The sequence below is a fragment of the Hylobates moloch genome, unplaced genomic scaffold (genome assembly GCF_009828535.3).
Source record: "Hylobates moloch isolate HMO894 unplaced genomic scaffold, HMol_V3 SCAFFOLD_12, whole genome shotgun sequence".
Classification (NCBI taxonomy): Eukaryota; Metazoa; Chordata; class Mammalia; order Primates; family Hylobatidae; genus Hylobates; species Hylobates moloch.
The window spans coordinates 49,967,541-49,994,213 of NW_026652287.1; the positions used below are offsets into that span (position 1 = coordinate 49,967,541).

The following is a 26,673-nucleotide window of genomic DNA, read 5'->3' on the forward strand; positions in this document are numbered from 1 at the left end:
CCAACAGAAACATAAGGCATGGCATCTGCAGGTTCCAAAGTCACTAGGCTCCTTGGAAACTCTGGACCTTTGCACATGCTATTGCTCTGCCTGGAGAACATACTCTGCTCCCATTTTGCCTAGCGAACTCCTACTCATACATCAAAACCTACTTTGGTTATGTTCTTCCTCTAGGAAGCAGTATTAGCTTCCTGTGGTGGGAAGCTGTGTTAGCTTCTATATCTTTTTTTCCTTGGCCCAGAAAACACCCCCAACCCCTGTTTCACTTGCTCATGTCCATTCTTTTCTCCCCTACCTCCTCTCTCTGCTCCCTGATCCCTGGGTGCTTCCTCTGCCACAGCTCCTGCTATATTTTTTTTTTTTTTTTTTTTTTTGGTAAGTGACTCTAGACTAAGAACAACTTGAGGTGGTGCCCCATGTTTCCCTTGCTCCTCCCGACCCCCGATCTGAGCCTGGCACCAAACAGGAAACAGCTAATATTGGAGGAACATGAGGTTTCTGCACAAGCCCCAGGCAGTTCTGCTGTATACCTGGATAAAACCACCACGCCAGCTGATCCAGAATGTTCTGAATTCATCCCAGGAGAGGATCTTGGCCGTGTGTGCACTGGCCACAGGCTCTCCCATCTTGCTGGTGGAGATCCATGACCTGGTGTTCTGATGCCCCCCCAGGACTATCTCGATCATGCCTGCTGTGTCCTGGGGCCCAGAAGACAAGGCCACACGGGCATCATTGTGAGCTCGCACGGCCACATCAAAGCGGGTGAGGCGCAGTGGCCGCTGCACATACTGGAACTCATACTTGTTGGGGGTGGAGATGTGGACTCTCTCTGGATGGAGGAAAGGAGATGGGGAGTTGAGAGGGCACTTGGAGGCATCCCACTTTCCCTCATGGTACCTGGAGGTGAGCATTAGGACCACAAGGAGTGGGTCTCACTGTGACTCGGCACACATGGTGGAATGGTGTTGGCCTAACAATGGCATTGGCAATGGCACACAAAAGATAAAATGGTACTGGGAAGAGTGGCTGACACCTGTAATCCCAGCATTTTAGGAGGCTGAAGCAGGAAGACTGCTTGAGGCCAGGAGTTCAAGACCAGCCTGGGCAACATAGCAAGACTCTTATCTCTACAAAAATGTTTTTAAATTAGCAGTGGCATGCATCTGTTGTCCCAGCTACTTGGGAGGCCAAGGCAGGAGGATCGCTTGAGCCCAGGAGTTCAAGGCTGCAGTGAGCCATGATTGCACCATTGCATTCCAGCCTGGGTGACTCTAAAAAACAAGCAAGACTCTCTCTCTAAAAAAACAAAAAGATAAGATGCTCAGGGATAAATCTGACCAAAGATGAGCAAGGTGCTGAAAATTGCAAAAGGCTGAAGAGAGACACAAAAGAAAACCCAAATCAACAAAAGCTAGACCATGTTCATGGACTATCGTGAACATGTGAGTTCTTCCCCGGACGGTTCTACAGATTCAAAGCAATCCCAATCAAAATCCCAGGAGGCTCTTTTGGAGAAATTGTTAAACAGATTTCAAAATCTATACAAACATGAAAAGGACCTAGGAGAGCTCAACTTTGGTAAAGAACCCAGCACTTTGGGAGGCTGACCACCTGAGACCAGGAGTTTGAGACCAGCCTGACCCACATGGTGAAACTCCGTCTCTACCAAAAAGACAAAAATTAGTCAGGCGTGGTGGTAGGTGCCTATAATCCCAGCTACTCAGGAGGCTGAGGTGGGAGAATCACTTGAACCCAGGAGGTGGAGGTTGCAGTGAGCTGAGATTGCGCCACTGCACTCTAGCATCAGTGACAAGAGTGAAAGTCCATCTCAAAAAAAAAAAAAGAAGAACACAACTGGAAAACTCACAACCTCTGACACTGAGACTTACTATAAAGTGACAAGAATCACCACAATGTGATATGGGTGTCAGGAAACACAAATGCATCAATTATTATGTGGGGAGAGGGGCTACTTAGAGGCATCTGGTACTTGCCTCTGTGACAAAGAACAAAAATAGCAAGTAGATCATCACACTTTGACTAGTCCATCTAAGAACACTGGACTTCAACAGAGAAGTGACAAGAAACACCTAAAGCGAAGGAGGAAATGGAAATAACGCATGGTGCTTGGTGGGAATTGGCTGGGAGCCTGGAGTAACTCCCCAGTGTGAGGAAAGGGTAAGTGAGTAAACCCCAGTAGTCCCCATTCCCACTGTGGACTCCAGCAGCGCTAGCCATGGAAGAGCCCCTAGATCCTCACGGGCTGCAGACTAGCCTACGGAGATACACAGAGATTGTGCAAAGATACTGTTCCAGAGAGGGGACTAAGGCTGGGTCTCACACACCCTTGAACCCTAAGCAGCTACAGCAGGGCACTGTATCGAGATCCCAGCCACTGCCAGGCTGCATTCTGCCTGGGGGCCAAACAGCTCTTGCATCTTCACATCTCTGGAGCCCCACTTACATTCCCTGCTCACAGCCACCACCATGGCTGGCTGCTGCCACCAGGACTGAAGCCCAAGCCATTGGCAATGACCTCACTGCCCCCAGCAGTGAAGCTGCTGCACACTTTCACGTGCCCCGAGGGCTAACTCCTTAACCTGCAGCAACTGCCGCTATGGGATGCTGCAGCCAGGGGCCAAAGCATGAGCAAAGCTCATGCTCCCCAGCCACCTGCATATGGCTGCTGTCACTGGAAGCAACTGCACCCTCCCCAGTAGCAAGGCTGAACCAGAGCATTCCACCAGAGCCCTGAGAATCACCCCACCCCTGCCTACCAAAGCCAGCAACTGCACACACCACCAGGGAGCCTGAGATAGGTTGGCCCAACCCAGCTCTGTCCCTGCAAGTGCCTGAGGGTGCCATCCAAAGGCCTTGAGACTGCCCAGCCTAGTTCACCACAGCTGGCACCTGAGCGCTCCTCCTAGGCACCTGATGTCAGGTTCACCCAACCTAATGTGTGCCACTATCACCACAGCTGGCACACACCTGCCTATGCCACCTGTGGGCAAGGAGGTTGGCCTACCCAGCCTGTCACAGCCACCACCAACATCAGAGCAGACTGCTTGGGAGCCAGAGGGTCATCCCACCACTGCTATCGCCAGTGCCCATGCCACGCCCACTGCCCAGGGGCTCAAGAACCTATCCATCTTCCTGGCCCACCGCTGCTGCTACTGGCATTCAAGCAAGCTTCCTGGAGGTCCAAGAGTTGGCCCACCTGGACCCACTAACACTGGTACCAGTGTAGAATGCCCTGGTGCTCAAGGAAGGCGCTTTGCCCACTGCTGCCAACAATGGGACCTGAGGACAGGTCCATCTGGCTTCCCCACCCCCAGCAAAACTTCATCACAGTCTCCACTAATAACTGCATCCTAAGCCACTGAGGAAATCACAGACACCACTGATGCTGTTTATAGCTAAAGAAATCGTACGGAGACTACACTACTATACACATTCAGAATCAACCTAAACGCTGTACCCAACCAACACCACAGATACATCTTCAGGAAAAAGTCTTCCTCTATGAAAGCAAATTCAAAAGATTGGAAGAAGCGACTGTTACACCAAACGTATAGACATCACTGTAAGAACACAAGAGACGTGAAAAAGCAAGGAAATGTGACATCACCAAAGAAACACAATAATTCTTGAACAACAGATTCCAGTAAAAAAAAAGTATGTAATCTTGGAAAAATAATTCAAAATAATGACATTAGCTGAGTGTGGTGGCTCACACCTCTAATTCCAATACTTTGAGGGTCAAGGCAGATGACTCGCTTGAGGCCAGGCATTCAAGACCAGCCTGGGCAACATGGCGAAATCCCATCTCTAACAAAAATGCAAAAAATTAGCCAGGTGTGGTGGCATGTGCCTGTAGTCCTAGCTTCTTGGGGGGCCAAGGTGGGAGGATCACCTGAGCCCAAGAGGTCAAGGCTGCAGTGAGCCATGATTGTGCCACTGCACTCCAGGCTGGGCAACAGAGTGAGATCCTGTCTCAAGAAATAATAATGGTAATGATATAAAAGAAGCTCAGTGAGACAAAAGAGAATACATAAGAACCATACAAAGAAGTCAGAAAAACAATTCAAAAAGGAACCAAACAAATTCTGAAACTGAAGAATTCATTAAATGAAATACAAAATACAATAGGAAGCTTCAATAATAAACTAGATGAAGTAGAAGAAAGAATTTCAGAACTTGAAGACAGATCTTTTAAAATAACCCAATCAGACAAAAATAAAGATGAAAGAACAAAGCCAACATGACAAATGGGGCACTATAAAGTAACCAAATACTCAAAATTTTGGTGTCCCAGAAAGTGAAGAAAAAACAAAAGGGGTAGAAAACCTATTTAACAAAATGTAGCTGAAAACTTCCCAAGTTTAACAAGAGATTTAGGCATCCAGATACAGGAAGTTCAGACATCTCCAAATGGGTATAATTCAAAAAGGTCTTCTCCACAGCACATTATGGTCAAACTGTCAAAAGACAAAAATATCATTCTTTTCTTTTACTTATTCTTTTCCCTTTTTTCCAGTGTGGTTGGACAAAAAGATAGTTCTAAAGACAGCAAGAGAGGGCTTGGCATGGTGGCTCACACCTGTAATCCCAGCACTTTGGGAGGCTGAGGCAGGAAGATCACTTGAGGCCAGGAGTTCAAGACCAGCCTGGGCAACATAATCTTTTCAATAAATGGTGCTGGAACAGTTGGCTATCCAAATGCAGAAACATAAACTTTGATGCATACCTTGCATGGTAATCCAAAATTAACTCAAAATGAATCATGGCCACTTTGTAAGTATAAAACTTAAAACTACAAAATTTTGAGAAAAAAACAGGGTTTAGCAAAGATTTCTTAAATATAGCAAATGCACTAATGAATAAAAAGAAAAAATAATAAATTGCACTTAATTAATATAAAAAAACTTCTGCTTCTCAAAAGATATAATTAAGAGAATGAATGAAAAGGTAAGCCACGGTCTGGGAGAAATATTTTTGCAAAGCATTTATCTGATAAAGAACTTGTATCCAGAATATATTTTCAAATCTCAAAATGCAATAAAAAAGGTACAACTCAATTTTGAACAGGTTAAAAGATTGGAACAGACATTTTTCCAAAAAAAAAAAAAGACATAGCAAACAGGCGAATGAAAATATGCTTAACATCATTAGTCATGATGAAAATGCAAGCTGAAACCACAGGGAGATGTCACTGGGTATCTATTAGAATGGCTAAAATTAAAAAGACTAACAATACTAAGTGTAGGTGAGGATGGGGAGGAAATGGAACTCTCGCATACTGCAGGTGAGAATACAAAATGGCCTGAGCACTTTAGAAAACAGGTTGGCAGTTTCTTAAAAAGTTAAACATACACGAACCATATGATTCTGTTTTTCCATTCCTAGCTATTGACCCAAGAGAAAGGAAAGCATGTTACCCAGAAAAGACACAAATGATAATAGTAGCTTTATTTGAGATACTCCCAAACTGGAAACAGCTTGAAAGTTCATCAACAGATGAATGGATGAATACATTGTGATATAGCCATTCAATGAGTCCTACTCAGCCTTAAAATGATTGAATTATTGACACATGCACCATGGATGAATCTCAAAATTATTATCCTGAAAGAAACCAGACAAAAAGAATACACACTACATGATTCCATTTATATAACATTCTAGAAAGTACAAACGAATCTACAGAGACAGAAAGCAGCTCAGTGGTCCCTAGTGATGGAGTAAACAGGGGTGAGAAATTACAAAGGGGCGTGACTCTTGGGAGGTGAAGGAAATGTTTGTTATCTTAGTTGTGACAATGGTTTCACAGACGTACATATATGTTAAAACTCACCAAATTGTACATTTAAAATGTGTGCAATTTATTGTATGTCAATTATGCCTCAATAAACATATTTAAAATGTTATTGGCTTTACTATTCATATAAATATGTTCATAAAAGTGTTAATTACAATATTAAAAAGTAGAAGTACTATAAGAAAGTCCAGTAATATGTTCCAAAATGTTCCAAAACACGTTCTAAAATGCTCCATAATGGTTAAATTATGGCACAGTTATTATGAAACATTCTGAGGCTGTCTTGAAATGCTGTTCATAAAGACTTTATACTAACCAGAAAAAGTGCTCAGAATGTGTTAAGTGAAAAATGCAGCATATATAATTATATAGTGCGTGAAGTAACAACTATGTTAAAACAAACAATAATCAACCCTATGAAAGCAAATACAACAAAATGTCAAAGGAAGTCTTCTTTGGGTGTGAAACAGAGGAGATGCTTTTCCTTCTACCTTCCCAAATTTCTGCAATACACATGTATTGCTTTTCATTTTACAATGTTTTAATTGTGGTAAAATATATATAACATAAAATTTACCATCTTAACCATTTTTCAGGGTAGAGTTCAATGGCATTAAGTACACCCACAATGTTGTGCAACCACCACCACCATCATCCATTTCAAGAACTCTTTTCATCTTGTAAAACTGTAACTCTGCACCCATTACATTAAGCACTCGCTCCCTATTCCCTCCTCCCCCCAGCCTCTTGCAAACACCATTCTACTTTCTTTCTCTATGATTTCGACTACTCTAAGTGCCTCATATAAGTGGAATCATATGGTATTTGTACATATGTATTGCTTTTTAAAATGTTTTTAACTTAAAGTTTTGCTAAGATAATCATCACATGCAATTGTTATAAATAATTCAGAGAGCTCTCTGTACTCGTTTCCCTCCCTCCCCATCTTGCAAAATCACAGTCAGGAATATTGACATTGATACAATCCATCAATCTTATTCAGCTTCCTCCAATTCTATTTGTACTTTGTATGTGAGTGCCATGTAATTTTATCATATATGTAGGTACACGAATCCACTACCACAGTCAAGGTACTAAACATTCCCAACACCATGGAGATTCTCACCATTGCCCATTTATAACTATATCCATCCCCTACTTCCTCCTCCCTCTCCCTAACCCCTGGCAACCACTAATATGACCTCCATTTATAAAATTTTGTCATTTCAAAAATATAAATGGAATAATTCATGTATCTTTTGGGATTTTCTTCCCACTCAATTCCCTTCATTCAAGATTCATCCAAGTTGTTTTATGTATCCATAGTTTGTCCTTTTTATTAACGAGTAGTATTCCAAGGCTTGAATGCACAGCTTGTTAAGTCATTCACCTGCTGAAGGACATCCGGGCTGTTTCCAGTTTGGGGCTACTACAAATAAAGCTAATATGAACATTTGTGTACAAGTTTTTGTGTGAACGTAAGTCTTTGTTTCTCTGAGATCAATACTCAGGAGTACAACTGCTGAGTGGTGGGGTAGCTGCATGCTCAGTTTTTTAAGAAACCACCAAACTGTTTTTAAAAACTACCAAAGGTGGCTGTACCATTTTACATTTCCACCAGCAATGTTTGAGTGGTCCACTTTCTCCACATCTTTGCCATCATTTAGTGTTCACTATTTTTTTTTTTTTTTGAGATAGCATCTCACTCTGTCGCCTAGGCTGGAGTGTGATGGTGCCATCACAGTTCACTGCCACCTCAGCCTCTCAAGGTCAAGCAATCCTCCCACCTCAGCCTCCCAAGTAGCTAGGACTACAGGCACAAGCCACCATGCCCAGCTAATATTTTGTATTTTTGTAGAGACAGGGTCTCATCATGTTGCCCAGGCTGGTCTTGAACTCCTGGACTCAAGCTCTCCACCCACCTTGGCCTCTCAAAGTGCTGGGATTACAGGCATGAGCCACTGCGCCCAGCTCTATTTTTAATCTTAGCCATTCTTATAGGTGGTGTGTAGGGGTATGTCATTATGCTGTAATTTGCATTTCCCTAATGATAAATGATGTCGAACATCTTTTTATGTGCAATTTGCCATCTGTATGTCTCCTCCGCTGAAATGTCTGGTTATTTCTTTTGCCCACTTTTTTGTTTGTTTGTTTGTTGTTGTTGTTGAGATAGAGTCTCATTCTGTCACCCAGGCTGGAGTGCAGTGGCACAATGTTGGCTCACTGCAACCTCTGCCTCCCAGGTTCAAGCTATTCTCATGCCTTAGCCTCCCAAGTAGCTGGGACCACAGGCGCCTGCCACCATGCCTGGCTAATTTTTTTTTCTTTGTATTTTTTGTAGAGATGGAGTTTCACCGTACTGGCCAGGCTGGTCCCGAACTCTTGACCCCAAGTGATCCACCTGCCTCGGCCTCCCAAAGTGCTGGGATTACAGAGGTGAGCCACCACAGTCGGCCTTGCCCACTTTTAATTAGATGGTTTGTTTTACTCACTACTGAATTGGAGACTTCTTTATATATTCTAAAAACTAGTAATTTGATAAGGTTTGCAAATGTGTTTTCTCCCAGGCTGTAGACTGTAGTTCCTCCCTTAACAGGGTTTATTGTGGAAAAAAAAACTTTTAAAGTTTGATGAGGTTTATTTATTAATGTTTCCTTTTATAGATTGTACTTTTCAAGTCTAAAAACGATATGCTTGGCTCTAGGTGGCAGATCTTTTTTTGCCTCTTTTCTTTCTCCTTCCTTCCTTCCTTCCTTCCTTTCCTTCCTCTTTCCTTTCTCCCTTCCTTTCTCCCTTCCTTCCTTCCTTCATTCCTGCCTGCCTGCCTGCCTTCCTTCCTTCCTCCCTCCTTCCTTCCTTTCTTCCTTCCATCCCTCCGTCCCTCCCTCCCTTCCTTACTTCATCTTTTTGAGACAGGGTTTCTCTCTGTCAACCAGGCTGGAGTGTAGTGGTACAATAAAGGCTCACTGCAACCTCCACCTCCTGGGCTCAAGCAATCCTCCCACCTCCACCTCCCAAGTAACTGGGACTACAGGCGTGCACCACCACGTCTGGCCAAGTTTTTGTCTGTTTGTTTGTTTGTTTGTTTGTTTGTTTGTTTGTTTGTTTGTTTAATTTTTTGTAGAGATGGGATTTCGCCATGTTGCCCAGGCTGTCCTATGTTTTTTTCTAAAAGCACTATGGTTTTACGTGTAAGTCCATGATCCATTTTGGGTTCATTCTTGTGTAAGGTGTGATCTTTAGGTCCAGCCTCATGTGTTGTTGTTGTTGTTTTGAGATGGAATCTCACTCTGTCACCCAGGCTGGACTGCTGTGATGCAATCTCGGCTCACTGCAACCTCCACCTCTTGGGTTCAAGAGATTCTCCTGCCTCAACCTCCCAAGTAGCTGGGATTACAGGCACACACAACCACACCTGGCTAACTTCATACTTTTTTTTTTTTTTTTTGAGTTGGAGTCTTGCTCTGTCACCCAGGCTGGGGTGCAATGGCGTGATCTCGGCTCACTGCAACCTCCGCCTCCCGGGTTCAAGAGATTCTCCTGCCTCAGCCTCCTAAGCAGCTGGGATTGCAGGTGCACGCCACCATGCCCAGCTAATTTTTTGTATTTTTAGTAGAGACGGGGTTTCACCATGTTGGTCAGGCTTGATCTCGAACTCCTGACCTCGTGATCCACCTGCCTCAGCCTCCCAAAGTGCTGGGATTACAGGCGTGAGCCACCACACCCGGCCAACTTTGTACTTTTATTATTGATAAGTTTCACCATGTTGGCCAGGGTGGTCTCAAACTCCTGACTTCAAATGATCCACCTTCCTCAGGCTCCCAAAGTGCTGGGATTACAGGCGTGAGCCACAGCGCCCGCCCAGCCTAACCTTCTTGCTTGGTGCCTGCAGTGCACATCCCTGTGTATTCATTCCCTGCGTGGTGGATGCCCCACCCTCACTGGCTCCGCCTGTCACCAGCTGGGACATCGCTCTTCCTAAACCACAGTGCCCCCTTCCCCCGGGAAGGGCAGGTGCTCACTTTGCAGCGGGACAGCCCCCACAGTGTGGGAAAGGGGGAAGGCCAAAGTCCTGACCCAGCCAGGTGGCCACACCTGAGCAGGATGGGCATGGGGGACTCACCACTGGGACAGAAGAATGCGCTGTAGGTGTACGCCCGGGGGACTCCTTCGGCCTGAAACAAAGAAACAAGGAGAACTGAGTGCTGGGGCGGTGAGGGGGATGGTCAGCTCAGCGGAGCAGCTGGCTCTCCCACAGCAATGACTTCAAGTCCAGACCACATAATTGTGCTTCCAGGGTTTACGTGGTATCAGCAAGGTCACACCAAGATCACAGGTGCTTGGAGTAGGATAGGGCCGCTCACTTCCCAGGCTCCCACCAATGGGGAAACTGAGGCTGCTCCCCCTTGCTGGCCAAAAGAAACTCACCAACTGCTTCTAAACTTGTCATGGGGCCCACACCCCTACCCTACCCTCCCAGCCACCCACTTCCTCCCATCTCCCTCTGGGCAGGGGACATCATGAGGACAAACGAGCCAGGTTCTGAGGCCTCATTTGACATCTGTGAGCACTGTGACGGGGGCTCCTGCATCTGCCAAGGACGAGTCTCCATCCCACTGTCTGTCCACCACATCTCTTGTCTCCTGTCTCTTCCATCTGGGTTCTCATTTCTGCTTCTTCTATGGATGACCCCAAATACCGGAAGGCAGCTGTCTCAGTCTCTTAAAAAGGGATGCCCAGAATTTAAACCCCTACACCTTGTGGAACTTGGTCCGACCAACACGGCCCCTGTGGGGGCCCTAGGATCAGACCTCAAAGGGTTAACATGGGGCAGGTGCAGCCAGGTGGCCTGGCAGCCCCTTCCCCATTAGGATGGTCAATTTTATTTATTTATTTATTTATTTATCTATCTATCATCTATCTATCTATCTATCTATCTATCTATCTATCTATCTATCTATCATCATCTATCTATCTATCTATCTATCTATATCTATCTATCTAAAGAGTCTCACTCTGTCACCCAGGCTGGAGTGCAGTGGTGTGAGTGATCTCAGCTCATTGAAATCTCTGCCTCCTGGGTTTAAGCAAGTCTCATGCCTCAGCCTCCCAAGTAGCTGGAACTACAGGCACATGCCACCATGCCAGGCTAATTTTTTATATTTTTGGTGGAGACGGGATTTTGCCATGTTGGCCAGGCTAGTCTCAAACTCCTGACCTCAAGCGATCCGCCTGCCTCGGCCTCCCAAAGTGCTGGGATTACAGGCATGAGCCACTGCGCCCAGCCTAGGATGGCCAATTTTAGGTGTCAACTGGACTGGGCTCCGGGATGCCCAGTTAGCTGGTTAAACACTCTATCTGGGCGTGTCCAGGAAGTGCTTCCGCAAGAGATCATCATTGGTGTTGGAGGACTGAGTAGGGCCCACGGCCCTCTCCAATGTGAGTGGGCACCATCCAAGCTGTTGAGCGCCTCCTGATACAACAAGACAGAGGAAGATTGGTTCCACTCTCTGCCCAACTGCTTGAGCTGGCACATCGATATTCTCCTGCTCCTGGTTCCCAGGCCTTCACACCTGGGCTGGAATCTACACCATTGGTTCTCCAGCTCTCAGGCCTTCCAGCTACACCACTGGCTTTCCTGGGTCTTTAGCTTTTTGTTGTTGTTGTTGTTGTTGTTGTTTTGGGGTTTTTTTGTTTGTTTTTGTTTTTTTTTAGATGGAGTCTCACTCTGTTGCCCAGGCTGGAGTGCAATGGTGCGATCTCAGTTCACTGCAACCTCCGCCTCCTGAGTTCAAGTGATCCTCCTGCCTTAGCCTCCTGAGTAGTGGGGATTACAGGCACCCACCACCAGGCCCAGCTAATTTTTCTACTTTTAGTAGAGACAGGGTTTCACTATGTTGGCCAGGCTAGTCTCGAACTCCTGACCTCAGGTGATCTGCCTGCCTCGGCCTCCCAAAGTGCTAGGATTACAGGTGTGAGCCACCACACCCAGCCTCCTGGGTCTCTATCTTGCAGAGGGCAGCTTGTAAACTTCTCGGCTTCCATAAGCGCATGAGCCAGTACCTTATGATAAACGTGTCCTACAGATGTATGTGTGGGAGTGTGTGTATATAACAAATCTCATTCTATGTATGTGTGGGGGTGGGATTTCTGTTTCTCTGGTGAATCCTAATACAACCATTCCTGCTGACTGGCTTAGGGCCACTCACTCAACCTCTCTGGGCCCCCATTTCATCATCTCTAAGATGGGGATAAAGACCCCCAACCTCACCTTGTGACGGGGTTATCATGCTTCAGAAGGGGTCTGGAGTCTTCTCAGTGCTACTGACGGTCAGTTCTTGTTATATTTTCTCATCCTTACCTACTTTCATTCCAAAGCTCTCCTTGAAATTGTCATGTGTCTATACTGATGAGTCCAGGAGATGCTTGTCCCCACTCACATCCACTTCCTAGTAAACTTCCCAGGGTTGGTGCTGAGAGGCTGAAGACACCATCTCAGGCTACACCGAGCCGTCCACCTGCCAGGATTTCATCTCACACCTGCTAGGCCCGATGTGGAGCCCACAGGTCATCTGCTAAGCTAGGGGGCACCAGGGAAGGCCCCAGAAGCATTGCTTAGGCCTCGGTAACCCCCTGTCTACCAGCCTGGCCCCTTGTTGGGAAAGGGATTTGGAGCAATGGGCAGGGCCAGGCCATTGTAACCCATGGGTGGCTTTTTTTTTTTTTTTTGAGATGGAGTCTCGCTCTGTCGCCCAGACTGGAGTCCAGTGGCACAGTCTCGGCTCACTGCAACCTCTGCCTCTCAGGTTCAAGCAATTCTCCTGTCTCAGCCTCCCGAGTAGCTAGGATTACAGGCGCCTGCCACCACGCCTGGCTAATTTTTTGTATTGTTTCGTAGAGATGGGGTTTCTCCATGTTGGTCAGGCTGGTCTCGAACTCCCCAACCTCAGGTGATCCACCTGCCTCGGCCTCCCACAGTGCTGGGATTACAGGCATGAGCCACTGTGCCTGGCCTCATGGTAGCTTTTTAACAGTTGCATAATCCTAAAAATTGTGCATAACCCAAATGTCCACCATAGGTGAATGGATAAAGAAAATGTGGTCCATCTATCCAATGGAATATGATTGAGCCATAGAAGCAAGCATGGATCCATGCTGCACCGTGGATAAACCCTGAACACACTGTGCTGAATGAGAGAAGCCAGACTCAAAAGGCCACATGTTGTATGATTCCATTGATACAAAATGTCCAGTGGGCAAACCCATAGAGACAGAACCAGATCCATTCCGCTGGTAGTGAGTGATATGGTTTGGATTTGTGTCCCCACCCAAATCTCATGTTGAATTGTAATCCTCGATGTTGGAAGAGGGGCCTGGTGGAAGGCGATTGGATCATGGGGGCAGATTTCCCCCTTGCTGTTCTCATGATAATGAGTGAGTTCTCATGAGATCTGGTTGTTTAAAACTGTGAAGCAGCTGGGCACGGTGGCTCATGCCTGTAATCCCAGCACTTTGGGAGGCCGAGGTGAGCGAATCATGAGGTCAAGAGATAGGGACCATCCTGGCCAACATGGTGAAACCCCGTCTCTACTAAAAATATAAAAATTATCTGGGCGTGGTGGCTGGTGCCTGTAATCCCAGCTATTCGGGAGGCTGAGGCAGGAGACTAGCTTGAACCAGGGGGGTGGAGGTTGCAATGAGCTGAGATCACGCCACTGCACTCTGGCCTGGCAACAGAGCGAGATTCCATCTCAAAACAACAACCACAAAACTGTGAAGCACCTCCCCCTTCCCTCCTCCTCCTGCTCCAGCCATGTAAGACACGCCTTCTTCTCCTTCAACCTCCTGCCATGATTGTAAGTTTCCTGAGGCCTCCCCAGCCATGCTTCCTGTACAGCCTACAGAACTGTGAGCCAATTAAACCTCTTTTCTTTCCTAATTATCCAGTCATGGCCAGGCATGGTGGCTCATGTTTGTAATCCCAGCACTTTGGGAGACCGAGGCAGGTGGATCACCTGAGGTCTATTCAAGGAATAGGGAATTCAAGGAATTCAAGACTAACCTGGCCAACATGGTGAAACCCCCGTCTCTACTAAAAATACAAAAATCAGCCAGGTGTGGTGGTGCACGCCTGTAGTCCCTGCTACTCAGGAGGCTGAGAAAGAAGAATCACTTGAACCTGGGAGGTGGAGGTTGCAGTGAGCTGAGATTGCACCACTACACTCCAGCCTGGGTGACAGAGTGAGACTCCATCCCAAAAACTAGTAGTAATATAAATAAATTAATAAATAACCCAGTCTCAGGTATTTCTTTATAGCAATGTAAGAACAAACTAATATAACAAGGATGCACTGTGCCTCTGGCTGACCATTGGCTGGGACCCTGGGCACAAATCCAGGGGCTCCTCATGGTTTCTGGGTCCCAAGAAACCTCTGCTGACTCAGCCCACAGAGGACCCCACAGCCGGCTTCCTCAGTGATGCCCATCTCTTCCACTCTGCCCCTCTGCCGTGGCTTGGGTTTGCTCCTTGAGCATTAGCCCATCTCGGGCTGCACTTGTCCATCCTGGTTCCAACCTCCTTTTTCTCTGTGCCCTTTCCGGCTTGGGGCCAGATCTCAGAACGTGGAGCCGGCATGACGCCATGAATACTAGCCCTGGCTGGGCATTTCTTCAACCTTGTAGTACAGATCTGTGTTTCATTCCTTTCGGCCTCTCTGGATTTGCCTGTTCTGGGCATTTCATATAAATTGAATCATACACCATGTGGCCTTTTGTGTTTGATTTTTTTTTTTTTTTTGAGACAGGGTCTGGCTCTGTCGCCCAGGCTAGAGTGCAGTGTCACCAGAGTCCCTCTGTTGCTCACTGTAACTCCCACCTCCTGGACTCAAGCAATCCTCCCTCCTCAGCCTCCTGAGGAGCTGGGACGACAGGTGTGTGCCACCATGCCCAGCTAATTTTTGTATTTTTAGTAGGGACAGGGTTTTGCCATGTTGCCCAGGCTGGTCTCGAACTCATGACTTAAGGTGATCTGCCCACGTTGGCCTCCCAAAGTGCTGAGACTACAGGTGTGAGCCACCGTGCCTGGCCTGTGTCTGTCTTCTTTCACTCAGTATCACGTTTTCTAGGTTTATCCACGTTGTAGCATGGATCAGTGCTTTATTTATTTATTCATTTATTTAGACAGGGTCTGGCTCTGTTTTCCAGGCTGGAGTATAGTGGTATAATCATAGCTCACTGCAGCCTCCAACTCCTGGCCTCAAGCCATCCTCCTGCCTCAGCCTCCCAAAGCATGAGGATTACAGGTGTGAGCCACTGCACCCGGCCCTTCACAGCTGAATAATATTCCACTGAGGGAATCACATTTCAGTGACCCACATTCATTTCTCTAATTCATCAGCTGATGGACATTTCCTAAAATAGAAAGTGTATCCCTGACTTTGGTCTGGGATTCCCCAGTTGACTGTTATAAATGCCTGTGTGACAACAGCACATGAGTCTTCAGTAGACAGGCCAGACACCATGAGAGGCTTTCCACCGACACTCTCATTTAACCATCCAGTGGTTCCATCCAAATCTGGGGCTCTCACTCCAGAGCCCACTCCCTGGCTGGCCAGCCCTCCTATCACTCCAGTGAGGCCCGAATTATTTCTGCCTCCTCTTTGCTCCTTGGAATTTCAATGAAGTGAAATTCACGTGGAGATGATTGAAAACTCTCAACCTCCCAGCAGACATGGAGGATCATAATCCCCTTGCAGGCCAGCAGGGGAGCAAGGCAGAGCGGTGTCCATACTCCTTGCACCTGCCAAGCCATCCCCACCCTGGTACAGCGCCCGTAATGGGCCGTGCACAGGTGATGCTTCCCCACCAGCCCATGCATCCTATTCAGCTTCTTGCTCCTAAGTCCAGCTCAGCCGGTGGCGCCCACAGCCCTCTAGTGAGAAGAGGCAGGAGGACCATTTTGATGCTTTATCAAGCCACACATTCTGGTGCCTCTTGTTTCATAAATTGCTTTTCTAATTGTAGCTTCATCTTTTGCATTAACATTTCAAGTCTTCTGATGCCTATATCTTTCCCCAGAGCTGCCTCCAGGAAGCCGGACAAGTGGATACTGCAGGTGCAGAGACAGTTCTGTGGCATGGATGGGAGGAAAGGCTCCAGGGAAGGAGACCCTCAAGAGTCCCTCTGCGTGCATTGAGAAATCCCTTCTGTAAGGGGAGGAGGCAGGAACACCAGGCCTCCAGGTTCTGCAGCTCAGAGGGGCTCACTGCCTCCTTCTTGGGCCTTAGGAAGGCAGGCTATGGCCCAGGGAGGATGCCCTGGCTGGGCAAAGGGTGACCGGGGGTCTCTGCATTTCCCCATCTGGACCATCCCATCCTGCTGGCTCACAGAGATCTCGGTCCCCACCTGACAGCACTCTTGTCCCCGAGGAATCCATCACATCACATCAACGACACTACAGCGATGACCTGTCCACTGTCACCGCTCCGGAGTTCTGCCCATTGGGCACATGACTCCTGGTGCTGACAGAAGCCACTTGTGTTCAGGGCCAGCAGGATCCCAGCAGGGAGGGAGAGCAGCTGTTTGCAGCTGGGCCTTTGGGGAATGTGAGACCCTTGGGGCTGCTGTTAGGGGCTGCTGTTGGTGCAGCACCAAATGGAGCCTCAGTAGGGCTCTGATGTGTCCAAGCAGCCAAGAAAAGATGAGGCATGGTGGCTACTGCACGCTCAGCCCGGAGACATCTGTGTGTCATCTCTGGCTTCCCACCCGGTCTTATGAAGGTGAGCCCCTCTTGTCTTACGGCGCGGGGCTGGAAAGGCAGGATGTTTCCTGAGACCATGGGTAAGTGGCCAATCCTAGATTCACAGCCGGGGGTCTGTGAGATCCTGGAGCCTGCCTCTGCCCCCTGCGGCTCTGTGTCCTTCCTACACAGGCCATCCAACGACAATGCCCCAAATGCTGAGTCATGGTCCCCACAAATGCCTATGACAAGCACGAGATGAGGGACATGGTCTTCCTAAATAGTTCACCCAGGGGTCAGGGGGCACTTGCTGCAGCCCCTGAAGAGTCCCAGGCTGCTTCACCAAAGCCCGCTCTGCACTTTAGGGAGGGACCGGACCACCATGATCCTCCAACGAGGAAGTACCCCAAAGTCCAGGCACCCTGAGCTCTCAAGCACAACTGGTGAAGGCTGCCCAGGCCCTGGCTCAGCCTCAGACCACACACTCCAGCTGGCCCCAGCTTCACGGCTGAAGGAATGAGGCCCTGGCTAAGCACCAGAGATGAGGACACGGCCTTACCTCAACCATCACACTGCGCCTCACGTGATCCACCCCGATGGGGACCCTCCTGTCGGCGTGATTCTCCTCAGGGTGTTTGCTGGACCTCCCATCCCGGCAGCAATTTGTGTCTCCGTAAGCAAGGGCTTTGGCTGCAGAAATTTGATGTCTTGGTCTCAGAACAGGTCTCCACCCAAGATGGGGGCTGTCTCATCCCTATCCTCATCCCAGATGTGCATGCATGCATATGTGTGTGTGCGCATGTGCGTGTGTATATGCAGATGTGTGCATGCATGCACGTGTGTATGTCTGCACATGTATGCATGTGTTTGAACGTACAGGCTCATGTGTGCGTATGCATGCACTTGTGCATGTGCTTGTGTGTACGAGTTTGTGCATATGCACATGTGTGCATTTGTGTGTACGAGTTTGTGTGTGCATTTGTGTGTGCTTGTATGTACAAGTTTGTGTGTGCATATGCATGTGTGTGCATTTGTGTGTGTACAAATTTGTGTGTGCATATGCATGTGTGTATCTGTACATGTGTTTGTGTGTATATGCATGTAGGTGCATTTTTCCATGTTTGTGTGTACAAGTTTATATGTATAGATGCATGTGTGCATGTGTGTGCGTGTGTGTGCATGTGTGCATGTGTTTGTACAGGTTTGCGTGTGCAATGCATATCTGCACATGTGGGCATGTGTGTGTGTATGGATTTGTGTGTGTGTATGCATGTCTGCATGTGCAGGAATGTGTCTGTGTGTGTGTATTTGTGTGTGATGCATGTCTACACATGCAGGCATGTGCATGTGTGGATTTGTTTGTGTGTGTATGCATGTCTACACATGTGGGCAGTGTGTGTGTGGATTTGTGTGTGTGTATGCATGTCTACACATGCAGGCATGTGTATGTGTGGATTTGTTTGTATAGGTATGAATGTCTACACATGTGGGGGTGTGTGTGTGTGGATTTGTGTGTGTGTATGCATGTCTACACATGTGAGCATGTGTGTGTGCATTTGTGTGTATAGGCATGTCTACACATGTGGGTGTGTATGTGTTGGTTTGTGTGTGTGTATGCATGTCTACACATGTGTGCGTGGGTGTGTGTGTGGATTTGTGTGTGTAGGCATGTCTGCATGTGTGTGTGCTACACTGGGTTGACACCTTAAGAGCCCAGCTCCCCCAACAGGTGAGACCCCAGGGCCTGCCTCCCCACTCCTCCTGGGCCCATTCCTTCTGTTCTGCTTGCCCCAGTTGCTGTCCCATTTTCCTTGGGACAGTCCTGACCTTACCTGCTGCCCCATCCACCCCTCATCCCCAACTGGGGTCAATGCCAGGACCCTTTCACGGCGTGGAGAGGGGGGACACCCCAAGAACTGTGGTGCCCTCACCTGTGATGTTGTTCAGCCCCAGGTCACTGAAGGACAGAACGACCCAGATGGGCTCAGCCTCCCCAGGGGCCACACACATCTTCTTGGTCAGATGGCGTTTGCCAGGATGCCCAACAAACTGGATGCCCTTGGGAACCGAGAGCTTCATGTACACCTGCAGAGGGTGACATTGGCTCATGGTGCCTGGAATCCAGGCCCCCTCCCAGTGCCTCGAGGCCCAACACACATCCCACCACTCACTGCACACACCAGACTTGTCAGCCTCTCAAAGTGCCATGCTCCCCCTGGGAAGGTCCCCTTTCTATTTCCGATCAGAACAAACTACCCTCTGCTGTCTGGTGCCCCACTTGGCCTTCTCATGCCCATCTGACTTGCTGTGAGCCCTCTCCTCCCCACAGCCCTCCGTATCCTCACAGGTCCAGATCTCCCACGGACTGAAGCTGCCAGTTCCAGCCAGGGCTGCCTCTCCTGCATGTCCATCCACTCCGGGACTCCAGAGGGATGTAACCTCTCCCACAGCAGGTACACAGAGTGCCTCTCCTGACCCTCTCTCCAACCGTGCAGCTCCATGATGTCAGAGTACAGCTCTGTGTGTGCACGTGTGTGTGTATTCATGTGCGTATGTGTGCTGTGAATGCATGTGTCCCTGGGTGCACAAGTGTGTGCATGTATGCAAGCACAGATTGCATACACATGTGCATGCATGCATGTGCACACATGTGCATCTACCGGGTGAAGGCATGTGGACATGCATTTGTGTGTGTGTCTGTATGGGCATGCTAGTTTCTGCATGCATGTGTGTGCCTATATGGGCACACAGGTGCTATGGATGCATGCATGGGTCTCCATGTGCATGTCTGTGTATGGATTGCAAGCATGGCATGTGTATATATGTATCACGCATGTACATGTGCATATGTATACCATGACGATGTGTGCAGGTGCATCATGTGCATGCTCACACATACTGGTCTCTGTGTGCATGTGTGTGCATTTCGCGGAGTGTGTGCATGTGCACTGTGGGTGCATATGCAAGCACGTTTGCAACCCCTCCATCTAAGAGGAAATCTTTGCTCCACATCCATTTCTCCAACCAGCATATATGGAGCACCTACTGGGTGCCCCGCTAGGAACTAAAGAAATGGCTAATCAAGACATGAGTGATTGCTGAGCCTCAGAATGTTGTCCCACCCAAGGGCTGGCACAGAGGCTGCAGGTGTGACGTGGAGGGAAGGATGCGGGGAAAATGTGAAGTGGCACGTGTGATAGAGTCCTGAATCCTGCCAAAGGAAAGGCCCAGCTAGATCTGAGAGCCAATGGCTGCTGCAGGGTGCACATCAGGAATCCCCACATCCCCCTCGAGGTAGCATTTTCCTAGGAAGAAAGAAAGAGGCCAGGTGCGGTGGCTCACACCTGTAATCCCAGCAATTTGGGAGGCCGATGTGGGCAGATCACCTGAGGTCAGGAGTTTGACACCAGCTTGGCCAACATGGGGAAACCCCGTCTCTACTGAAAACTGGGCGTAGTGGTGGGCACCTGTAATCCCAGCTACTCAGGAGACTGAGGCAGAGGAATCCTTGAACCTAGGAGGTAGAGGTTGCAGTGAGCTGAGATCACACCACTGCACTCCAGCCTGGGCAACGAAGCGAGACTCCATCAAAAGAAGAAGAAAAGGAAAGAAGGGGAAAGGAAGGGAAAGGAGGGGAAGGGAGGGGAAGAGAGGGAAAGAGAGGGGAAGGGAGGGGAAGGGAGGAGAAGGGAGGGGAATGGAAGGGGAGGGGATGGGAGGGGAGGGGAGGGGAGGAGGGGAGGGGAGGGGAGGAGGGGGGGAGGGAGAGGGAGAGGGGAGGGGAGGGAGAAAGAAAGAAAGGAAGGAAGGAAGAAAGAAAGAAAGAGAGAGAGAGAGGGAGGGAGGGAGGAAAGAAGGAGAAAGAAAGAAACTCAACAGTGTCAGTGAGCCATTTTCCAGGTCCTGAGTGAAATGACCAGCGCTCCCCACTGGAGGGTCTGAATGGGTCTGTTTTCTCCATCTTGGGGATGGTCATACGAGCTGGGGTGGTCCTTAAGCACATACGCTGCCCAGCAGGACTTCCTTCTTCCTACTGGAAAAGCTAGACCCCAGCATGCGCTCAGAGCCAAGCTGGACACCTGGGGATTCTGCTCACAGGTTTCAGAGGGAAGCCTCCCTTTAGGGGCCACCCTACAGGTCAGGGCATAGTCTGTGTGTATTCTTTCTTTTGGAAACCGAGATCCTATTCCTCCCAACCATAATCCATATAAAAAGAACCGTAAAGGATGGATTGGAAAGGTTAGGACTGAAGCTAGGATGCTGGGCACCACTACCTGGCCATTCTGAGTCTAACACCTCCCATTTATCCCTCACCGAAGCCACCCCGTGACCGCTGCCTTGGTTGCTTCCTGCCTCCTTGCCTCTTGCCCAGACAATGGCAGGAGCCTCTGACCTCCTCCTTCTCTTCCTCCTCACCTGCTTTTCCATCTTCCCTGACCAGACCCCAAAGCCAAGCCAAACTGTGTCTCAGGCAGGACCCAGGAAAGGTCAAGCTGCCTCCTGCTTCTGTTGCTTGGACATGCTGTTCCCTTTTTGCGAATGCCCTTCCCGCCCCGATGCCTGACTCAAACATCACCTGCAGACTCTCAGATTCAGGGGGACTTCCCCTTTTCTGGGCTGTCCCGGCACCCGTAGACATTGATTCTAACACACAGCTCTGCCACTCACTCCCTGGAGGCTCCTGAACCCATGACAATGCTTCTTTGAGCTTCCTAATGGTGAACGATTCCATCACAGACCCTTCTTCCTCAGCCCACACAGGAGCTTGATGAGATGATGAAGGTGGCCGGGCATGGTGGCTCATGCCTGTAATCCCAGCATTTTGGGAGGCCAAGGCAGGCAGATGACTTAAGGTCAGGAGTTTGAGACCAGCCTGGCCAACATAGTGAAACCCCGTCTCTACTAAAAATACAAAAATTAGCTAGGCGTGGTGGCGGGCGCCTGTAATCTCAGCTACTCAGGAGGCTGAGGCAGGAGAATCGCTTGAACCCGGGAGGCGGAGGTTGCAGTGAGCCAAGATCACGCCACTGCACTCCAGCCTGGGCGACAGAGCAAGACCCTGCCTCAAAGAAAAAAAAAAAATGCAAGTAAAATTGTCAGCCCAGCACCAGCTGCAGAATTACATGCCCCACCAAAACTGAGTGAGTGGGATCTAAACACAAACCACTTCACTCCAAGGTTGAGCTTGGATCTCACATCCTGGGTGACGGGGTCTTCTGATACTGTCACAAGCCACCAGAAGCCAAGAGAGAGGGAGAGAGGGGCCGAGTTCAGTGGCTCATGCCTGCAATCCCAGCACTCTGGCAGGCCGAGGTGGGAGGGTCACTTGAGGCCAGGAATTTGAGACGAGCCTGAGCAACATGCCATCTCTACGAAAATGAAATAAAATAATTAGCACTTGAGAGGCTGAGTAGGGGGGATTGCTTGAACCCAGGAGGTCGAGGCTGCAGTGGGCTGTGATTGTACCAGTGCACTCCAGCCTGGGTAATAGAGTAAGACCCTGTCTCAAAAAAAAAAAAAAAAAAAAGAGAGAGAGAAAGAAAGGCATAGACAGATTCTCCCTCAGAGCCTCCAAAAGGGACCAGCCCTGATGACACTTTGCCTTCACGCTTCTTCTCGTGAACTGTGGGACAATACATTTCTGTTGTTTTAAGCCACCTGGTTTGGGCTACCTTACCAGCCCAAGGAGACTAGGACAGCAGCCTTTCCTGCCGCCTCCAAGAGAGAGCTTTGGCCTTCACTGCACACCTCTGGCAGACACTGGAATCCCAATAACATCATCAAAAAACAGCCCTGCTTAATGTTCTCAGTGTCTACTGAGACTAACTCATTTAACCCTTTAGCCCCCAGTGAGGGTCCGACACACCAACAGATTGAATAACGTGCCCAAGATCAGCAGCTCTATGAGTATAAACCGGGATTCCAAGCACCCTCTCTGTTCACCACCAGGATTTCCTGGTACCTTGTGGGGGGTCTGCGAATTAAGACCCACAGGCCAAACCAGATCCACCACCTGTCTCTGTGGGGCCCACAAGCTAAAGATGGTTTTCATCTTTTTCAAATGGTCAGGAGGGAAAAAAATTAAAAGAAGAATGATTATTTTGTGACACGTGAAAATTCTATGGAGTTCAGATTTCAGTGTCTAGAAATCAAGCTTTATTGGAACACAGCCACATCTGTTCAGGTAAGAGATCATCTAGGTTGCTTTTATGCTATAAGGGCTGAGTTGAGTCGCTGCCACAGGGATTGTATGGCCGGCAAAGACGGAAATATTTCCTATCTGGCGATTTACAGAGAAAGCTCCATGCTATCATATATGATACCAGTCCAGGCATGCCCTTGCTAGGCCAGGGAGTCAGGGACGACAGCTCCATTTACACCAAGTCCCTCTCACTCACACACATGCATCCCCACCTCCTCCCCACCCGGCTTCAACGGTTGGTAAATCAGAGGCTGATCTCATCCCACTCTTGCCTCCCTGACAGCACAGATGACGCATCCTCCCCAAAGCCCCCCAGGCTAAGCCCACCCATCCCTGCCTCCCCAACATCATAGAGGCTCTCGCCCTCCTAAATCCCCCAAGCCAGCACTGTCCCACCCCTGCCTCCTTTATAGCACCAATGCAGTCCCAACTTCCCACTGAATGGAGGAAGGCTATGTATTTGGGGGGCTGAGTACCTCGGCGCAGGTGCCCATGTAGTTGTAGACACTGAGTGGGATCTTGACTTGCTCCCCACGGATGATGAGATGGGGGAGCGTGAAGTCCACGAAGAAGGGCTTGAAGGTCTTCAGCAGGGAGGGCTCGGCAATGCCTAAGCCCTGAGAGGTGGACAGGGCCATGGCCTCACCCACCCAGCTGGTGATGGAGTCCGGGACCTTCACACTGAGTGTCTCCTCACCAGATGGGTCACTGCGGAGAGACAGACAGCCATGATGGGGGGCCCTTCTCCAGGGCCATGCCTTGGGGGGGCAAGTGGGCATGGATGACCCAGGCTGCAGGGCTCAGAGAGGCACCCTAAGAGCTTAGAAACAAGGATTGAAGGCATCACAAAAGCGGCAACAGGAAACAACTGTCTCTCAGCCCTGACTCTAATAGAAAACATGGGCTGGGTGCAGTGGCTCATGCCTGTAATCCCAGCACTCTGGGAGGCCGAGGTGGGAGACTGCCTGAGCCCAGGAGTTCCAGACCACCCTGGGCAAGAAGATGAGACCTTGTCACTACAAAAAATTAAAAAATTAGGTGGGTGTAGTGACACATGCCTGTAGGCCCAGCCACTCAGGAGGCTGAGGTGGAGGATTCACTTGAGCCCAGGTGGTCGAGGGTGCAGTGAGCTGTGATCCCACCACTGCAGTCCAGCCTCGGCAACAGAGTGAGATCCCTGTCACACACACACAAAAAAAGATTATTGAAAGAAATTTAAAAAGACAAAAAAGACATAAATAAATGAAAACATATCCCATGTTCATGGATCGGAAGACTTGTTAAAATGTCAAAACTACCCAAAGTGATCTATAGATTCAATGGAACCTCTATCATAAAGCCCAACGACTTTTTATTTTATCTTATTTTATTTTATTTTGCAGAAATAGAAAACTCCACCTTGAGATTTTACACGGATCTCAAGGGACTCTGGTGGCCAAACAAAGAAAACAGAAGAATAAAGCTGGCAAGTTCACACTTCGAAACTTACCACAAAGCTACCATAATCAAATCAATGTGTTACTGGCATAAAGACAGACATACAGACCAACGGAATCAAATAGAGAGCCCAGGAATAAACCTTGACAACATAGTCAAATGATTTTCGACACGGGCATCAAGATACTTTAGGGAAAAGACAACCTTTTTAACAAATACTGCTAGAAAAAGCAAACATCCATAAGCAAAAGAATGAATTTGGACCTCACCTAACACCATATACAAAAGTTAACTCAAAAATGAATCCATGACCTAAAAGTAAAAACTAAAACTATAAAACTATTAGAAGAAAACAGGGCAAAAGCTTCATGACATTGGGTTTGACAATGATTTCATGGATATGAAAACAAAGGTACAGGCAAAAAAAAAAAAAAAGAGTAGACAAGTTGGACTTCATGAAAACTACAAAATTTTGAGCATCAAAAGACACTATTCAAGGGCTGGCATGGTAGCTTACCCCTGTAATCCCAGCACTTCAGGAGGCTGAGGAAGGAGGATCACTTGAGCCCAGGAGTTTGAGAACAGCCTGGGTAATACAGCAAGACCTTATCTCTACAAAAAATTTAAAAATTTAGCCAGGAGTGGTTGTGTGCACCTATAGACCCAGCTACTTGGGAGGCTGAGATTGGAGGATCACTTGAACACCTGGGTGACAGAGTGAGACCCTGTATCAAAAAAAAAAAGGGCACTGTCAACAGAGTAAAAAGTCAACCCAATGGGAGAAAATATTTGGAAGTCATATATCTGATAACGAAATAATACCCAGAATATATAGAGAGCTCCTGAAACTCAATAATAAAAACAGCAACACAATTCAGAAATGGGCAAATTACTTGAATAGACATTTCTCCAAAGAAAATAGACAAATGACTGATAAATACATGAAAGATGTTCAACATCACTAGTCATTAGGGAAATGCAAATAAAAACTACAATGAGATACCACTTCATGTATTTAATTAGGATATTAAAAAAGAAAAGGAAAGAAAAAAGGCTGGGCACAGTGGCTCATGCCTATAATCCCAGCACTTTGGGAGGCCGAGATGGGTGGTTCACTTGAAGTCAGGAGTCTGGCCATTGTGAATAATGCTGTGAACATGGGTATACAAATATCCCTTTGAGACCCTGCTTCCCATTCTTTTGAGTATATACCCAGAAGTAGTGGGTGAAACCTTGTCTCTACTAAAAATACGAAAAGTAGCCAGGTGTGGTGGCACACGTCTGTAGTTCCAGCTATTTGGGAGGCTGAGGCAGGAGAATTGTGTGAACCTGGGAGGCGGAGGGTGCAGTGAGCTGAGATTGCACCACTGCACTCCAGCCTGGGTGACAGAGCGAGACTCTATCTCAGAAAAAAGAAAGAAAGAAAAGAAAGAAGGAAGGAAGGAAGGAAGGAAGGAAGGAAGGAAGGAAGGAAGGAAGGAAGGAAAGAAAGAAGAAAGAAAGAAAATAGCGAGTGTTTGTGAGGATGTGGTTAGACTGGAACCCTGGTACACTGTTAGTAGAAATGTAAAACCCTGCAGCTGCTGTGCAAATTAGTCTGGAGATTCCTTAAAAAATTAAACATAGAATTACTACATGATTCAGCAATTCTACTTCTGGGTATATACCCAAAAGGATGGGAAGCAGGGTCTCAAAGGGATATTTGTATACCCATGTTCACAGCATTATTCACAATAGCCAAAAGGTGGAAGCAACTCAAGTGTCCATTGACAGAAAATAAATGGATAAACAAAATGAGGGAATCCATGCAATGGGATATTATTCAATCTTAAAATGGAAGGAAGCCGGGTATGGTGGCTTACGCCTGTAATCCCAGCACTTCAGGAGATCGAGACCATCCTGGTCAACATGGTGAAACCCCGTCTCTACTAAAATACAAAAAATTAGCCAGGCATTGGCTGGGCACAGTGGCTCACGCCTGTAATCCCAGCACTTTGGGAGGCCAAGGCGGGCGGATCACGAGGTCAGGAGATCGAGACCATCCTGGCTAACATGGTGAAACCCCCTCTTCTAAAAATACAAAAAATTAGCCGGGAGTGGTGGTGGGCAGCTGTAGTCCCAGCTACTCGGGGCTGAGGCAGGAGAAGGGCGTGAACCCAAAAGGCAGAGCTTGCAGTGAGCCAAGATCTCACCACCGCACTCCAGCCTGGGCAGTAGAGAAAGACTCCGTCTCACACACACACACACACACACACACACACACACACACACACACACACATAGCTGGGGATGGTGGCATGTGCCTGTAGTCCCAGCTACTTGGGAGGCTGAGGCAGGGGAATCACTTGAACCCTGGAGGCAGAGGTTGCAGTGAGCCAAAATTGTGCCACTGTACTCCAGCCTGGTGACAGAGCAAGACTCCTTCTCAAAAAAAAAAAAAAAAAGGGAAGGAAATTCTGACATGGATTCTCCAACACA

The 26,673-nt window shown here is 48.2% G+C and overlaps 1 protein-coding gene across 1 annotated transcript in view; it reads right to left on the minus strand.

The window, feature by feature from the left end:
- The window catches only part of CPAMD8 (C3 and PZP like alpha-2-macroglobulin domain containing 8), a 133,978-nt gene that overhangs the window by 36,071 nt on the left and 71,234 nt on the right, over positions 1-26,673 (minus strand). The window contains exons 20-24 of the mRNA XM_032170053.2: positions 23,235-23,466; positions 18,488-18,641; positions 17,116-17,246; positions 9,942-9,993; positions 531-829 (exon numbers count right to left, since the gene is read on the minus strand). Coding sequence (XP_032025944.1) covers positions 531-829; positions 9,942-9,993; positions 17,116-17,246; positions 18,488-18,641; positions 23,235-23,466 — 868 coding nt within the window. The remainder of the gene's footprint in view (positions 1-530; positions 830-9,941; positions 9,994-17,115; positions 17,247-18,487; positions 18,642-23,234; positions 23,467-26,673) is intronic.